Raw genomic sequence first — 16,310 nt, forward strand, 5'->3', positions numbered from 1 at the left:
ATTTAATTTTCTTTAACCTAGATGGATTTCCCACTTAAAACCTTAAGATGGAAAGAATGTTTAAACTGAAGATATTAATAAATGATCACGTTTATAACAAAATGTTATTTAAACTTTTAATGTCTCCCTAAGATTTGAAATGCACTTATCTTCTCACAATAATTGTTGTTTTATATAATTTCCACTTCCTAGTCATTGTCATTTCTCCATGCCATCTCATTCAAAAATAGGACGGTAACTCTAGAAGTACTAACTTTTACTCAAAATTTTACTTTGGAGAAGCAGATATTTTGGTCACTACTGACCGCTTAACTGGAAGGGTATAGAAAATGCTGTCTGTCCTTGTCCCGGTACTACACAATATTTTCCTTAATTATTTGGAATGCGTAGACGGTATTGTGAATTATAAGCATTGTGAAGGACAGTATCGGAACTTAAAATATTATTAAGGTGCTGGAGAAAAGATGGAAAGTAACAAGAATGCTGCTCAGCAGGGACAAGGGCTCTAATCATGTGCATCAATAAAACGTAGGAAATACGTGGCAAAGCAACAGTTCTGTAGGAAAGGTTCCAGCAGTACCACAGCGCACCCACTGACTTCGCTAACTTCAGAGTAACATCACGTTGTTGCAAAAAATATACTTCTTGCCCTGGAATGTATAAATGAGGGTATGATCTCTTAAGATCTGCATTCAACTTGGCTTTGGTAATAATTTGGTTATAGTATCGCGTCTTGCTCATTCTCTGTGGTCTCTTTTGAGTACCACACGTGAAAAATGCCAAGCAATTACAGTAGGGAGGAAATACAAGGTGATCAGAGATACAGAAGACATGAAATAATTTGGTTTGTTTATAACAGAGAAAAGATGAGCAAGGAGAAACATGATAGTTCTCAAACATGGAAAGATTTCAAAGGCTGTGATAAGGAAGAAGATAATACTTTCTCCACTGGGGATTAGAAAAGAAGCAAATTTTTTGAAGGGGAGATTTGGCTGACTCATTAGAAAGAGGTTTGTTATTGCATGGGTCACTAGACCCTGGAGCGTATTGCTTGGGGAAACTTGGGAGTTTTCACCCATTAAGGTTTTAGCCAAGCATCTGTCAGGAATACTTGGGTGTGGCTGATCTGGAGTTAGGGCAGAGGTAAATACTAGTAGACTCCTTGAACTCTCTTCCAGATAGATTTACTTTGATGCTATGGTCTTTCCTGCAGGCATTCCCATCTCTGTCCCCTCACAGGTCCACCCTGTATCTTTACATGTGCTATTAGACTGTGTAAATGGATACTGTCTCAGATTTTGCCAAGACCTGCTGATACATAGAGTTTGTGCAATCTATAAGGCTAACAAACAGCTCACATTGTTTTTCATCCCACTTTATGTGTGTCAGAGTGCAGATTTATGAAAAGTAGGAGTTCAGTATTTCAAATTCAGCCATTGCAGTCTAGCAGACCATTCAGCTTTAGCGTAAGGCGTTAGGGCTCATCCTAAGTAGCTTTGGCTGTAGCAACCATATGAGACCACCAAAATGCAGCCCCATTTTTAAAGTTACAGGGTAGGCACCTATTTTCCATAGGTGGTTATTTGTAGTTTAGAGGGTCCAAAAGCAGAAAGTTTAGCCTGCATCTGTAGATGACTTGTAAGTGTCCTTTAAAGTGTGGAGTAGGAAGTACTTTAAGTGATGATTATGATGATCGACATTGCTCAGTGTAAGGCAGTGTGAGTTGTTGGTGTTAGTGCTTTGTTCTGTGTAATTTCTGCAGAAAATGTAAAATGTGCATCCTTGTCTCTTAACTGGGTTTTACAAATCATGATGCTTCCCTGCGCTGAAAGTGCACTGTGCATTAACAGCTTTTAGGCTTCTTAATGCTTGGCTGAAATTTATCAAATATCTGGCCTCTATTCATAAAAATCTACAGTGCAGAGTATTGCTAAACAGTGTAATACAGCAGTACATGAGCTAAATTCGGACTTGTAAATTGTGCCTCTGAGGTAGTTTTATGTATTTCTTCAGCTAGTCCTTGTTGTCATGGTATGGGAACCTCTTGCATCCCAGGAGCGATTCATCATATGTGGAAGCCAACACACAGCTCATTGCTATCCTCATCATGGGCTGACCATGGGCTCACTTCCACTGGGAACATCATACATCATTTATAAAGTTTGCCAAGCAAAGTGCTAAGTAAGAATAAATACTTTTAGCACTTCTATGTGTATTTTTTATGTTACATAAATAGAGAAATAACTGATCCATCACCACATTTACTAAATAACAGAATGTTTGACAGTGTTTTGCTAATATATTTCTTACTAATTTTGCCTGTTTTTATAAACTAGCATGTTTGCATATCCTTTTTTTCCTTAAAATACGTACATATAAGTATCTGTTGAGTAGTCTGGAAGCATCACCTTCAGATTATGAAATATTTGTAGCTACTTGTGATAAGAGGGTTTTCTAAATGTATTTCTTTTTCCCACTAAATAAAAATAATCAAAATGTAGGATTTTTTTTAATTTAAAATAATGAAAGACGAACTATAGGCAATCTAACCTGTGAAAGATGTCCCTGCTTATGGCAGAGGGATTGGACTTGGTGATCTTTAAAAGTTCCTTCTGACCCAAACTATGCTATGAATCTATGATTTCATGAACTTTGCTTTGTCAACAAATGGTGAGGATCTAAATTTTTGCTACTGTCTGTGGTGTTTTATGAGTTACAAACAATTATTTGATGTTTTGGGGAGATAGTTACTTAAATGATAAATATTTTTTCAGCTTCATCATTGTATTGTAACAAAAAAAAAATACATTCCAGCATCAAATTTTCATGTGACCTATCTCTTGTTCTTAAATTTACAAGTTTCAGGATTCATAAAGTGGTGCAGGACTTTTGAAAGCACTTTGATTATAGAATATACACAACTAACTAATATCAGCCTATCAACTTCACCTTTTGCTAGTTTAAAGATTTAAATCAAAACTAACAGTATGTATTTTTATCATATTGTAAGAGTATTTAAGCCAACTTGATATTAGGGGTTTGTTTATAAACTACTCCTAGATTGTCTGAATTCATTTATTCTGCTTCTATAGAACTTTTTATAGCGCATTCAAATCATGGTATCCAAATGCCTCCCAGTAATGCACCAAACAACATGACTAACATCTGTCACATTTTTGTTCTTTCATCCCTTCCCCAGGGTTTGAGGGAAATTTTGTTAGCCAATTTTCTTCTCATGTATACACATGCACAATAGCTCTGTTCATGCAGAGATACACATACAGCCTCACACACATGTTGATAAGTACTTGTTAGAGAGAATGTTTTTAATTAGAGTGAACTGTCTTAATTTCCATGGTTTCTGGGAGATTGTGCTATACAGTCCTGGGGGCCCTAAATATCTCTAGGCAGATGAGTTTTCATATCACTGCTCCACATAACCATTGCAAAGATCTTCATTCTGCAGACATAGTTATCTTGCTGGGATTTTCTGTCGATCTCTGAAGATAAATAAAAGCAGTTTCCACTGATATTTTGAATGGGTAGGTAGGAGGTACTGGCCAAGCTAAGGCATAACAAGGCTTTCCTTTGCAGAAGTCTGAGCAGAGATATAAAGAGTGAATGTCATACTGTCAGCACCCTATCAGAAAGAAGAGTTATTTTCCTTTTGGACTGTAGCTTCGAACCCTAGGCTTAATATACAAAAAAAATACAGGTGACCCACCTTTTGTGTCTTGGAAGATAGTATTTCGTGTTGTTCAGTTGCTCCATGCCTCCTGATTATCCTCACAATGAATCTTCTGGGGTATCAGTAAAACATCAGTTTTCCTAATTTAGGGGCTTCATATATCTTTCCATTCATGCTGACAGATGCATTTAAAGTGATTTGAAATATGAGTACAACTAAGTTGTTCCCTTTGCGGAGCTTAGTGATTGGGTTGATCACCGTCTTTTCGGCCATTTCTGTTTGTTTGACTTTTACCTGGGATTCATTAAAAACATGATGGCACTGACCACACTTTCTGAGGAAAGTGTGTTAACTCTTAGACCAGATGTGGTTTTCTAGCTTTTTTTCAGCTTCTGCTGGTGGCAGGCTATCTTTTTTCCTAGGGTCTATTATTAGAGTATTAAAAAGGATATAAAACAATACTTATCCAGGTTTTTGGAAGTCAAAACCATAATTCCCTGGGTCTCCAAGGGACAAAACCATGTGAACATATATATCAGTGACAAGAAGGTATGGTTAACATTGTCATGCCCATGAATGTCTGAGCTGTATATCTGTGGGTTATCAGAAACAAATGAAACCAAAGCAATCCCTGGAGAAAAAGCGGGTTAAAAATATTTCAAGCCCCTGTTTTATCTTTACTGATACCTGCATCCTTCCTTCACAGTAGGGCTGTTTTTTCTGCAAAATAATGGCAAAGAGTAGCTTATCTTATCCATGCAATTTAATTCTAAACTCTTCTGAATGAACAGATGGTTTACGTAGTTAAGTATTGTTTAATGGGTGTATTGCTAATGACATTAGGTCAGCTCCCAGCTAAACCTCTAATACTAATCCTTGAAAAAACAAACCCATCAGATATATCCAGTCTTCACTGGAAAGCTATGGAGTGACGGATCTTTACGCAGTGCTAGCAGGGCAACAGGTGTCAAAGAGCTTCTGACTTGCAGCAGAAAAATGCTTTGGTCTAGGCTTTGTCTTTATGGCTTTGCAAACCAGGATTCAGTTTGAATGCTTTATGGCAACAGATAAAGGGGAGTAGAAGGTATAAGGTTACCTGCAGACACCTTCAAAAAGCTGTGTAAGTGTCTTTCACCCACCTCCACACACAATACAGAATAGTAATTCTCATACATTTCATAGGTTGTAAGGCACATTTTGAAAATGGCACAACTACAACTCAGAAACAATTTTTTGCATTCCCCTCAAGAGAGATAAGATGTGTTAAACAGGCATAACACAAGTTCCTCTGGAGTGACATTATCAAGCACACGCTGCCTGACAGCCCTCACCAAGCTGGTGTACAGCAACATCAGTGTGAAGTTTGGTGGAAGAGGATCGGTACAACTTCTGAAAAGCTTTTGATGCAGATACCTGATATACAAGTTCATAAGCAAAGGGTAGACAGAGAATCCTGGTGTTACAGTATGTTCAGACATCAATGTCTTGATAATTGTAAAACACACTTTTCTGAACAGATGCTTAAACAGCTTCATTGGCCACGTGTTGCTTCAGCTTTATTCCAGAACAAGTTATGTTTCTCTGAGGCTATCGAGGGATATCCTTATCCTGAGGGGTATTTCAGAGTAGTAGCAGCCTACCATTACAAAAGTGGCCTAGTAAAGTTACTCTGTTCAACCATCAGCTCCATGCAAAACAAGTAAGAGCTCTTAAGAACATCTGCTCTAAACCAAAATGAGACTGCTATAATTAGATATATCTATTTTATTTTGTGCCATTGTCTCTTTTGTGTTAAAATTCTTACAGATTCTTCTACAATTACTCTATTCATCAGTATTTCCTTCTTCAAAATGTCTTATGTAACTATATTCTATTCTGTGTTATTTGCCCCTTTAATAAAACAACTGCTGGTATTACAAATAATTGCTGTCTCACAATGAGAACTGTTAAAATCCCTACCACCCACATGTACACACTGTGGTTTATGTAGTGGAAATATTTATCGTGTTGTGGGAAACACCGTGTAACACAACTTGTGGCTTACCTTCTAGGAATGAAAACCACATATAGCAAGCTTATCCAGCATTTGTGACACTTTCCTTGTCTTGTTTACCAGGGAATTGAGATTGGGCTTTCCTCTTTATTTCGGTAGGTTCTGTACAGGTTAAAGGAGAAGATCCAGTTGTCACTGAGACAAGAGAAGGAAAAGAAGCAGGAGATCCACCTCTCGCCCCTTCCCTTGCAGACATCTCGGTCCGAGTATAAGACCACCAACAGCATGGTCCAGCCTGAACAGGCTCCAAAGGTTGTCAATGTTGTAGTGGACCCTCAAGGCCAATGTGTTCCTGAGCTAAAACCTCCTCTGTGTGCCAGTCCATCACCTTTCAGAATGAAACCTGTGGGGCTCCAGGAAAGGTAGGGTGGTGCCCAGCACATTCAGGATTTATTCTGCTTTGTTATACTCATGCTGCATGATTTCAAATGTGTCTTTTCTGTCCATAAATGGGAGACGACTTCACCCTATGAACATCTGAGAAGTGGGATTTTGGTGTGTTAATGTCTATCTCATGGGTATTCCCTCCTTTTCTTTTCATATGAGCAAAGGTCCAGAAGGTTGGGCTGCGATTAACTGTAGTACTGCAATTCTTTTTGCTAATTTGTTTCTTCCCCTTTTCAATAATTTCCCCAAAGAAATAATTTTGCATTTTCCATTGATTTTTGCCTGTTTTGATCCTGGAGATCCTGGCAGAGGGCACATGAGCTGGTTATGTTTTGTTAGCAAAGGACATTCTCATTGTCAGGGAGTCCCTAGCACATGGGAAACTTAGAAAGAAGAAATATTGACACCGAGTGCATCATACAGTGTTTCCATTATCACTTTTAGATATTTTTTCTTCTTAAATCCATCTTTCCATGATGGTCGGGATACAGTCCAAGGTCTACAGGGTTTACAAAAAAGAGAAAGAAGTGATTAGTAATGAAACCAACCCTTGTGTGCATCTCCTCAGAATACGTGGGCATAAAACCTTGCCACTCATTCTACCTTTCAAAAACTGGGCCAGTGCTCTTTTCATAAAACTAGTTATTCTTCCCACAGGAGAATACACACTGACATCTGTCTCTCCTCTGTTAGAACACATATGATTTCTCACCTGATGGCTCAGGCCGCATTCATAAAGCATCAGTGCTCTGAATAACTAATGTAGCATGCAGCCTTGCAACTGAACTCTTCTACCCTGGCACAGATGATAAATGAAAGAACAGATGCCACACAGATATGACGGGGAAATCAGAATGAAAAGGAGACCAAGCAGAGCCTTGTCTGTGAGGACTCTCAGAGTTCAGCAGTAACCCCAATTCAGCCTGAACCACAGGATTTCAATAACAGAGATTTTATCAATGGCTTTATGAGCCACAGGCAGAGCTAAGGCTCCATGAGTGAAAGATGCTGAAAGGCAGAGCTGTCATAAAATATGTAGCGATATCACTGCAGTTAAAAAGTAAGGAATGGAGGAAGCGAGTAAATATGTTTTGATAGTTGTTCTCATTCCACAAGACCCTAGAAATAAAGCACATGAGCCTGGGGATCACATAGATAGTTTGTAATACCTAGCACCTAACATAGCATATGTAATAGTTGAGAGGGATTGGGGTGAAGGAATTTGTAGAGGGAGTTTGTACTTAAGGACCAGGGAAGAAATTTTTCCATTGCTCAAAGAAAATAAAAACGATTGATCTAGGATCTTAATTTCCACCACCACAGATAGAAACTCAGCATTTAATACTCCTAAATCAAATTTCATCCTTTGGAAGACAAAGTTCTGAGTCAGATCGTGTCCAAATGGAGAGCTGAGATACAAAGAGGAAACTAATCTGATGTTTGATCAAATAAACCAAGCATTTCAGCTTATTACTAAGGAAATAGAAGTTGAAAGAACTGAGCACTTCAGTGTCTACTGTAAAAAAACACTAATAGGCCATTGTGAAAAAGTGAAGACAACTGTGATAACATCCCATTCTGCTATTCTTTTTGTTATGTTTAACACATACACTTTATCAGCCCAAGTCCACTTCTAGAAATAGCGGTTTACGTTTGTTTCAAGCTCAGTGATACGAAGGTCTAGGGATGTGAGGGAGTGAACTTTAGGAAATAGGTAGGTTGTCTTCTCTTCCTCTGATTATAGCTATTATATATATATATTTCTTATTTATTTACTATATCCTATACTAATAACAAGTTTACACACGTGTTGACACACAGAAGCATTGGAGGCAAAAAGTAATAATGCAGCAACACATTTTGCCTCAGACGTCATCTAATGACCAGGTACGTGGACAGTTAAAACACCTCTCCACCTTTCTGCCCCACAACCACCTTGCACTAGGCAACCTTGGGCCATCCCATTACACATGGGAGCAGCGGACATTACAGCATGGGTCTGCACACTGCAAGCAACACACTGCACAAAACAGTCTGCTTGCAGCCCTTCTTTTGTCAGTATGGAGAGGGATCAAGCCTGGAGGTCCCCTCCTGCTCATAGCCACAGCTTGGCGGCACCCATTCAATAACATTTGCTACCCTGATTTTAGCTTCTGCCAGGGGAAGAAGCTCTTGGCAGGCTAGTGTGGATATGGGGGCTCCTTGACAAACTTAGCATTGAGATTCCTTTGGCCAGATGGCTTGACAGTGGTTCCTGAGCAGTATTTTCTAACTACCCAAACTCCCTCATTTGATTCCTTAAGGGTGATCCATAGTATGATCCTAGTATGCCTAGTATGATCCATACCAAACTGTATCTCTTCAAAGAGATATCAATGGACCATGGGCCAAACCAGGGAGTGAGCCAACCACTGTGCCTAGCCATCTAGGTGGAAAGTTTGTGACGGTATCTCTGAGGGATGGGGCAGAAAAGTTGGATGATGCCTGCCCGTCGAGCTTTCCCTGCTCTGCACACTAAGTGCTGCTTTGAGGAGCACATCTGAATGCAAAATTATGGTGGAAATTAGTTTTCACAAAGCACCACGTCTGCATCTGGCCATCTGAACCTTTCCATTTTTAATAGGAATAGCATTGGCTGGTACAGAGGCAGACAAATTGTTAATGGACAACTGTGCATAGATCAAAATGTTTCTGGGAATTTGTCCAGCTTCTTAAAATGTATTTTGCTTCTGAATACTAGAGCCAAGTCCATGTACATTTTTTTCCGCGTATCTGAAAAGGCTCTTACTCAGCTATTTCTATAAAATACAGCTTCCCCAGCAGATTATGGAATATTTGCACTATCAAATGTGTAGAATGCCGCAGATTATTTTTACGTGACACACACATACCCCAGTGCTGGTGCCTTGCTGCCTGAAGTTGTGAGTGAGTCTGGGCGCAGGACGAGTGGCCTGCATGTTCTCCTCTTTGCCTGTAGCACTTGGAGGAGAGAAGGTGGTTATGGACCAGCAGCCTCAGGAGGCGAGTTATTTTCCTGGATACTGATCACGAATGTGTGCCCATGTGCAACGTGCTGTTGAGGGAGCGATGGAGTGGTGCTGACCAAGAGTGGAGGATGGACTGACAGGTGTGGGGGTGATAGGGCTGTTTGTTAGAACAAAGAGGCACTGACTCCTTTCTATTACAATTAGTGATAGGTGCTGGGGCAGGCAAGTGAAGGGCTGTCTTCGGAGCCTTCTGGCATCCTCCAGATCATTCAGTATGGAATTCTTCGAAGTTGCTCTCTTCTGGTGTTTTCACAACTGCTGCTCCTTTGCAGCAAAGACCTTTTCCATCGGCAACCCACACAATGCTGTTACTGACCAAAGGAGAGGGAGAGCTAATGTTCTCCCGTGGGTGTCTTCGATAATGAACTGTCACAATATCATAGTACCGATGCCTGAATTTTGGATGTTAATGACCATTTTCTCTTCCATGAGCATATCCATGAATATTGCATCAGTGTTTATTTTTTTACTTAGGCTTTTATAGGTTTATATGAATAATATATACTTTTTCCTTCAGCAGAGTAAGGCTTCCTTTTATTCTGCTGGTTGGTCCAAAATTCATCTTGATATCAATGGTCCCAGCCAAAATCACAATCTGGTGAAGTGGGATGTGATATTCTAAATTTCATACTGACTTGTCAAGCATTGAAAATTCTTAGTACAAGCAGTGAGTTGTTAAAACACAGGCATGGTGAAGATATAAATATAAATAAGTTACCACACCAGCACAGTATTCACTTATTTTACAACTGGATATACTTTTCCTCCAGCCGCTGCTGCTGTGAGTTTTAGTTCCAGTATGATTTGTGACTAAGACAACTGTATTTCAACTATCTAGTGCACAATATACTGTTTTGTTCAAATTTGTTACTATCTAGCATGCAAAAGTACATGGAAGAAAAGGAAATGTGGAAAATAGCTCTTCCACTGTGTGTGTTAAAAAGCACAAACTGTGCTTTGGAAAGTCTTCTCAAGCTTTTGTATTCCATCATAGCCACAAGGACCTAAAACTGTGGCTATTACATCTAAATAATCAGTGGGAAAAATCACAGCACTGTGTTTTCTTGGTCTGTTACATATTCACTGGAAAATTATTCTGTCTAAAAGGGAGAGCTCATCATGTTTACATATCAGGATTCTAGGGGCATGCAGGACTCTCATTTAAACCAAGTAACATTTTACATGTGCTTCGTGCTGATTTTTTTTTTCTCTGCAAATAAATACAAGAGGGTGGAGAATATAATAGAAAAAAAAAGTTTGGCAAATAGAGCAAAAACCTGGCAGATAAGTGAAACAATAAAATATGTTTACATAAAAGAATTCTGCAACAGTATGGAAGCACTGCTGGGACACAGTAAAACAGAAGATACTCTGTGAAAGGGAAGGCAGGCAGTGCCAGTGTGAGCAAAACTGGAGGGGAGAGGGCTGCTCACTGACATCATTCAACATAAACTGTGCAACCAAGTCTGCAAGCTCTAGAGAAAATCAGTAAGCATCAGAATAGAGAATAGTAGCGGGAAAATCACCTAGGTCAGTGTCAACTCCCTACAAACATAACAGATAGGACTGAATCTTGGCTTGAACTCTGTGAGAACTATGCATGATGTTAGTTTTCCCCACAAAGCAGAGCAATACTATAAAAAAATCTATGCCACAGTTAATAGACTGTAACCAGTGAGATTTCTCTTACCATCCTGAAGATGCCTGTAAACTGACAGCAGAATTCTTTTCTCCAGTTCTAAGAAGTATTCAGTTGACATACAGTGAGTATAGTTCACTGTTAAGTATCATGAAATAAAAGTTAAAATAATATGCATGATAAAGCTGCTAAATGCTCACCTCTGTCCACTTCCATATAAGATGAGAAAAAGAGATATTCTGATGGAAAAGAAAGCCAATATATTTTTAAATAATTAAAAAAGATGTATTCAGATAAACCATAGTAGTCTGTGTAACTGCCAAAAGCTAAAGTTTGAATCAGGAATGTATTAGCAAGAGGTACTCACATACAGAGTCAGACAAATAACGAGAGCAGTTATTGTTCTCTGTTTGCCTTTAGCATCCTTCCTCAGAAACATCTTGTATTTGACATCTTTACAGAGAAGATCATGGACAGTTTTGGGCTTCAAGTTTGGAGGTGGAAGAAAATTCCTATGTTAATATTGATAACTACTCTATTTTATTAGTTATTCAGCATAGACACACAAATTAAACTACTGTTCCGGCCACCTATACAGTTTCTGTGCCTTGTCAATTGCCATATGGATGACAAATGCTGTGGATGACAAACACTAACTGTAATACCTGTTTTCCTGGTGTTAGAAAAGCGGTAGCTGTTAAAATGAATCATCATCTTAACAATACTGTATACCAAATAAAACCTCGTAAGAAATGTTGGAACCAGGGTAAAAAACCTGATGTGCTCTTTGCTTCATTAATATAACAGCAGCTGCATCTTGGGATATCACTGTTCAACCAAATCTCTGCTCTAATAGATGAGAAAAATTTCCAACAATTCTCTCTGGTTCTGTTCTGATTTTTAGATCACAGAGCGCAGATGCTGCAAATATAATTATGGTGTTGCTGATCTGTAATCTTTATACAAAACTGTCCATTGTGAGTCATCATTTCAAGTAATGCTCAGAGGGTAGCACCTTGCAGTTGCACTGCTGTAAACATGCCAGGTTTTGTAGTTTATGACACAAGCATGGGAACTTAATATATTTACAGGAAGGGGCCTTGAATTTCCTGGCTAAAATATACTAGCTTTGCATAGATTTGGAGGATAAATTTACCCTATTGTGTGGAGCTGAATATGCTTTCTGCATTCTTAATTTAAATCCTAGGGATTGTTTTCAGGAAAATGTCAGTGTAATTGTTCAAAGCAGAGCTATGTGCCAACACAAAAGTACTAGCTGGAGAACAATTTTACGGTGATATCCTATCAGAAGGAATTTGCAAAGCACCAGGGACCAGTAAACTGCGTTTGAGGTGGGAGGCAGGAATTTTTGTGCTCCAGTTCGTCTCTGCCACCGACTCATTAGAGCACTTTGGACATGGTACATAAACCTCCTTCAGCTGCGCTCCTAACAACTGGATTGAGAGTGGCTGGCTGGTGTGCCTGTCTGAAGAGATGTAGCAAAGGTGAGAACCTTAACCTGAAGTACAGTAAGAGTCCTACAGTCCATTTGTTCACATAATTTACAAAGAGTGAGAGAATACAATTTAAAAAAAAAAAAAAAAAAAACAAAAAAAAACAAAAAACAAACTTTCTAAAGGACCTAAAAATGTATTTCTCTCATTTGGCAGACCTCTCAACTATATTCTGTCCTGGTCTCTAAGATGCACTAATAAATTCAGTAAACCCAGAAACACTTCTTGCACTGAGGCCAGCTAGCAGAGATTATTTTGTGTCCATACTGCCAAGCTCCCTTTACTTCCAAAAGAGCGGGGGCTGGATGCAGACTGCCTGCTGGGAATGGTTTGTGCATGTGCTGGTTCCCAATTCTGCCAGTGAATTGTTTTGGAGCAGTCTTGTTGGCAAAGGCTAAAAACAAGCCAGGGCTGCAGGGCTTGAAACACAGCAATATTGATTAGTGAGTTTCAGTGCCTGGGATTGTTTCCTGGCGCTGTTTAATTTCTTTTTCTTGATGTAGCTTGCACATGAAGAAGTGCACAGCTGGTGTAGCAGCTGACATGAGGGGAGCAGTCCTGATCGTGGGCAGCTGCTTACGGACTGTGCCTTTTAGTAATGTTCCCCTCAGTGCAGGTTCTCCTCGCAGCCCAGCATTGTGGCTTCCCTCCTCCTCAGGCCATCTCAGCTAGCTGGAAGGCCACACTATGACTGCTGGTACCTGCACCCTGGGTGACAGGGTAAAGGCAAGGGCTGAAAACCTGGGCTACTGAGGTGGGAGAAACTGGTCTAAGTAACAGAGAACATGAAGTGGGATTCAGCTTTAAGGATCTCCTGCTCAGTGCCTGGGAAGTCTGTTTTAGCACGTGGATTCATGACTAGAGAGTAATGCTTTACCTCCAACTTGCATTTGTGTAATGTTTCTGTTAGTGCACAGTCTGAAAACTTTTTGCAAGCGCTGGACCTCTGAGTTGCACAGATGTCTGTTCTGTCCAACCCATTACAGACATCTTTGCTTCTCTGCAGTGTAGGAAGAGGACAGGAATGTGAATTGTCCCCTTTCTCTGGAGGGGAAGTGAACTCAGGCACCAGCCTAACAAAGACCCTTTAAAAACTGTATTTTAACTGTTTGACTCCTGGCTGGTTGAGAAGGTGTTTTGGTTGTGGTTAGAGCTCTTTGAAGCAAAACTCTGTGGGAGTTACAATCTAAATGAATAGATGCAAATAACTATGTACCATCGCCCAAACTTACACCCACAGTCCATTTCCCTGTGTCTCTAGCACCTCTTGCAAAGTACTTCAGATTAGCGTGGGTAGACGGTATATTTCCGCTCCTAGCACCATCTCTGCTTTAAATCGTCCCACATCCCTTTTTTTTCCATTCATTTCTGGGAGTGGATAGTTCAGGCAAATTAGCCCACTCTTGTTTGGAGATATTCTTCTGGTGCAGTTTCGTAGTCCTCTCAAATGCCGGGGAGTGCTCAGTTTAGCACGCAGCCCATGCCTACCCTTGGTTTTCCCTTTACCATCTTCTGAGGTTTAGTCAGGAATTTTGTAATAATTTTATTGTATTCCCAGGTCTCTTATCTGGTGTTTATTCTTGTTATTCCAGTTGCTACTGGTTTTAGCTTGTACACAGGAAACCACAGTGCCAATCAGTGTCGTTCCCAAGGTGACAGGAAACCCTGTTTGGTCGGATGTTGATTGTGCTTGTCTTTACTGCTCCACCCATCGCATTTTCTTCCTTTTTGGCTTAAGTTAAGACAAATTAATCAGTGGCCGCCATCTGGTAGACAGTTTTGGTGGTTTTGCAGTGATTTGTCCAGCTGATCTTTTGAAAAGTAACACACGGCACAAGAAACTGAGGGGAAATATCCATGTTAATATTTAAATGATTCTCAAGCCTAGGATCAGACAAACCATTGTTGCCCTAGGCATATGAGTAATTTGAGTTGTGTGAGTAATCTCCTTGTCTTGTCCAGCAGCAGGTTTGGGTTTTTAAGCGCCATTTGGTCAGAGGGTTCAACTCCAACACAGCTTTTCAGTGACTGATTTCCTCAGCTCCTCTCTGCCTCTGCTTTGTTTCTGTGGTCAACCATCCCAGGCAGGGTTTCTGTGACTGCTTCACCAGCTGTCCTAATGTGCAGGCAGAGTGGGACATCTGGGAAAGTGAGGAGATGCACACCAGCTGAACTTGGATGCTTTGAGTATCATGGCTCAGCCCATAGCAGGATGTGTCCATCTGTGACATTTACAATCAAATACATTGCCTTTTCACATCAGCAGGTTGGAAATGCCATGCAAAGGGACAAAGAGAGGGAGAAGAGAACCAGTTTCATTAGGGGATTGGGTTATAAGCAGGATGAGGTCCACTGCATCTCATGAGTCCTTGACTAGAACCCAAAGGTACTGATTCCAGTAAAATAAACAACTGATGTAGAAGGGAACATCTTTATCAGATATACAAGGGTTTGAAATTTACAAGAAAGGTTGATTTTTGAGATTTGGGGGCTTTATAGAAGTGTTCTTGAATGCTCCTATTAATATCTGAAAAAGGCCAATGCCTCAAATTAAAACAGAAATATTCACCTTTTCACAGTAAGGCAAGTGAGACATTAATTGGTTAAGTGACTGATTCAAGACAATATTGCAAATCAGTGCTCTACCTTCATAAAATACCTGGACTCTTGAACTCTTTGTTCAGTGCTCTAACTGGTGGAGTCTGTAAGAAGCTACAACAGTGATATTTCTTTCTGGGACAGGGACTTCCCTTATCACAGAGTCATCTGTTCATTATGTTCCCTATCAAAGAATATACTTTTGATGCTTAACAAACTGTGTGTATTGTTATTAATTTATGGTAGCTATAATTATCCCTGTTATATTAATACTGTGATTTGATAAGAGGAACAAAACAGAACACAGCTACTTCAAATAACTGCTCAAATATGCGATAGGCATCAGAAGGGGAAGTACTGTATATAATTCCCACACAGAAAAATGTCGTTAACTACAATGTTTCTCTAGGGAACTCTGTCCCAATGCTTCGGGATGACCAATAGCAGCTCCCTGGAAAGCTGTGCTGCCAGTGAGAGATGGGGCTGGTGTGGGACAGAAGGCAGCCGAGCCTGCCCCTCAGCCAGGGCTGGTGCTTCCACTTCCCACCATCCCCCTGACAGCTGCATCTCCTGTCTTTGAGATGTCTCAAATCCTTCCTGAGTTGTAGCGAATTCCACCAGAGGACTGCCGCATAGTCCAGAGGCTTTCAGTTCCTTTCCCTGGACTTGATAGTGGATGTAACAGCGCAGCCTTACAACAAATGAAGGAAAGCAATCAGAACGGAAGGAAAGTACACAACAGCTAATAAATTCAATTTGCATGATCTTGTTTCACTTTAGACTCTATTTAGCTTGTTTTGTCTCAGTGGATTTATAGAGATATCTGGGAAGAGAATTTGGCCCATAGAGCACAATACTGAATAGGTTTGAAAAAGAAGGCAACATTGTGAAAAGCAGAAAGCTGGTGTTGTAATTAATCCCAGAGGTAATCCTCTGGCTACAGAGAATGCATTTGCAATTTACTGATAAGATTAGAATAAAATAAATGTTTTCTGCTTCATCACAAGGATTTTCCCAAATGTAGATGGCCTAAATATCCCTCTAGTCCCCACATCTAGTGTTCACTATTGCCTGGCTCCCAGCTATGGAGCTTATTGACCGGGGACAGTGCAGAGGTTATAAGGTGGGCTAAGAAAGATGTCTGAAGTAAAAATCACAGAAAAGAAGACACTGGACACAAAGATGTAGAAGAAAACTTTGGTTCAGGATGTACCTAAACTACAGATTGCCAGAAGCTGGAGGGCATACTAAAAATAAGTATCAATGTTAAATAAGTATTCAGTAATTCCTGCTTTCTTGCTTAGTTCTTGCATTCTTTCCCTAAACCTCCTCTTGTTGGCCATTGCTGAAAACAGAATACTGGTCAACCTTTGGTCTTACATAG

General features: G+C 40.0%; 1 protein-coding gene across 1 annotated transcript in view; it reads left to right on the forward strand.

The window, feature by feature from the left end:
* The window catches only part of PTPRR (protein tyrosine phosphatase receptor type R), a 157,790-nt gene that overhangs the window by 91,260 nt on the left and 50,220 nt on the right, over positions 1 to 16,310 (forward strand). The window contains exon 6 of the mRNA XM_074825441.1: positions 5,841 to 6,103. Within this exon, the coding sequence (XP_074681542.1) occupies positions 5,841 to 6,103 (263 nt within the window). The remainder of the gene's footprint in view (positions 1 to 5,840; positions 6,104 to 16,310) is intronic.

Source organism: Strix aluco, chromosome 5 (assembly GCF_031877795.1).
Source record: "Strix aluco isolate bStrAlu1 chromosome 5, bStrAlu1.hap1, whole genome shotgun sequence".
Classification (NCBI taxonomy): domain Eukaryota; kingdom Metazoa; phylum Chordata; class Aves; order Strigiformes; family Strigidae; genus Strix; species Strix aluco.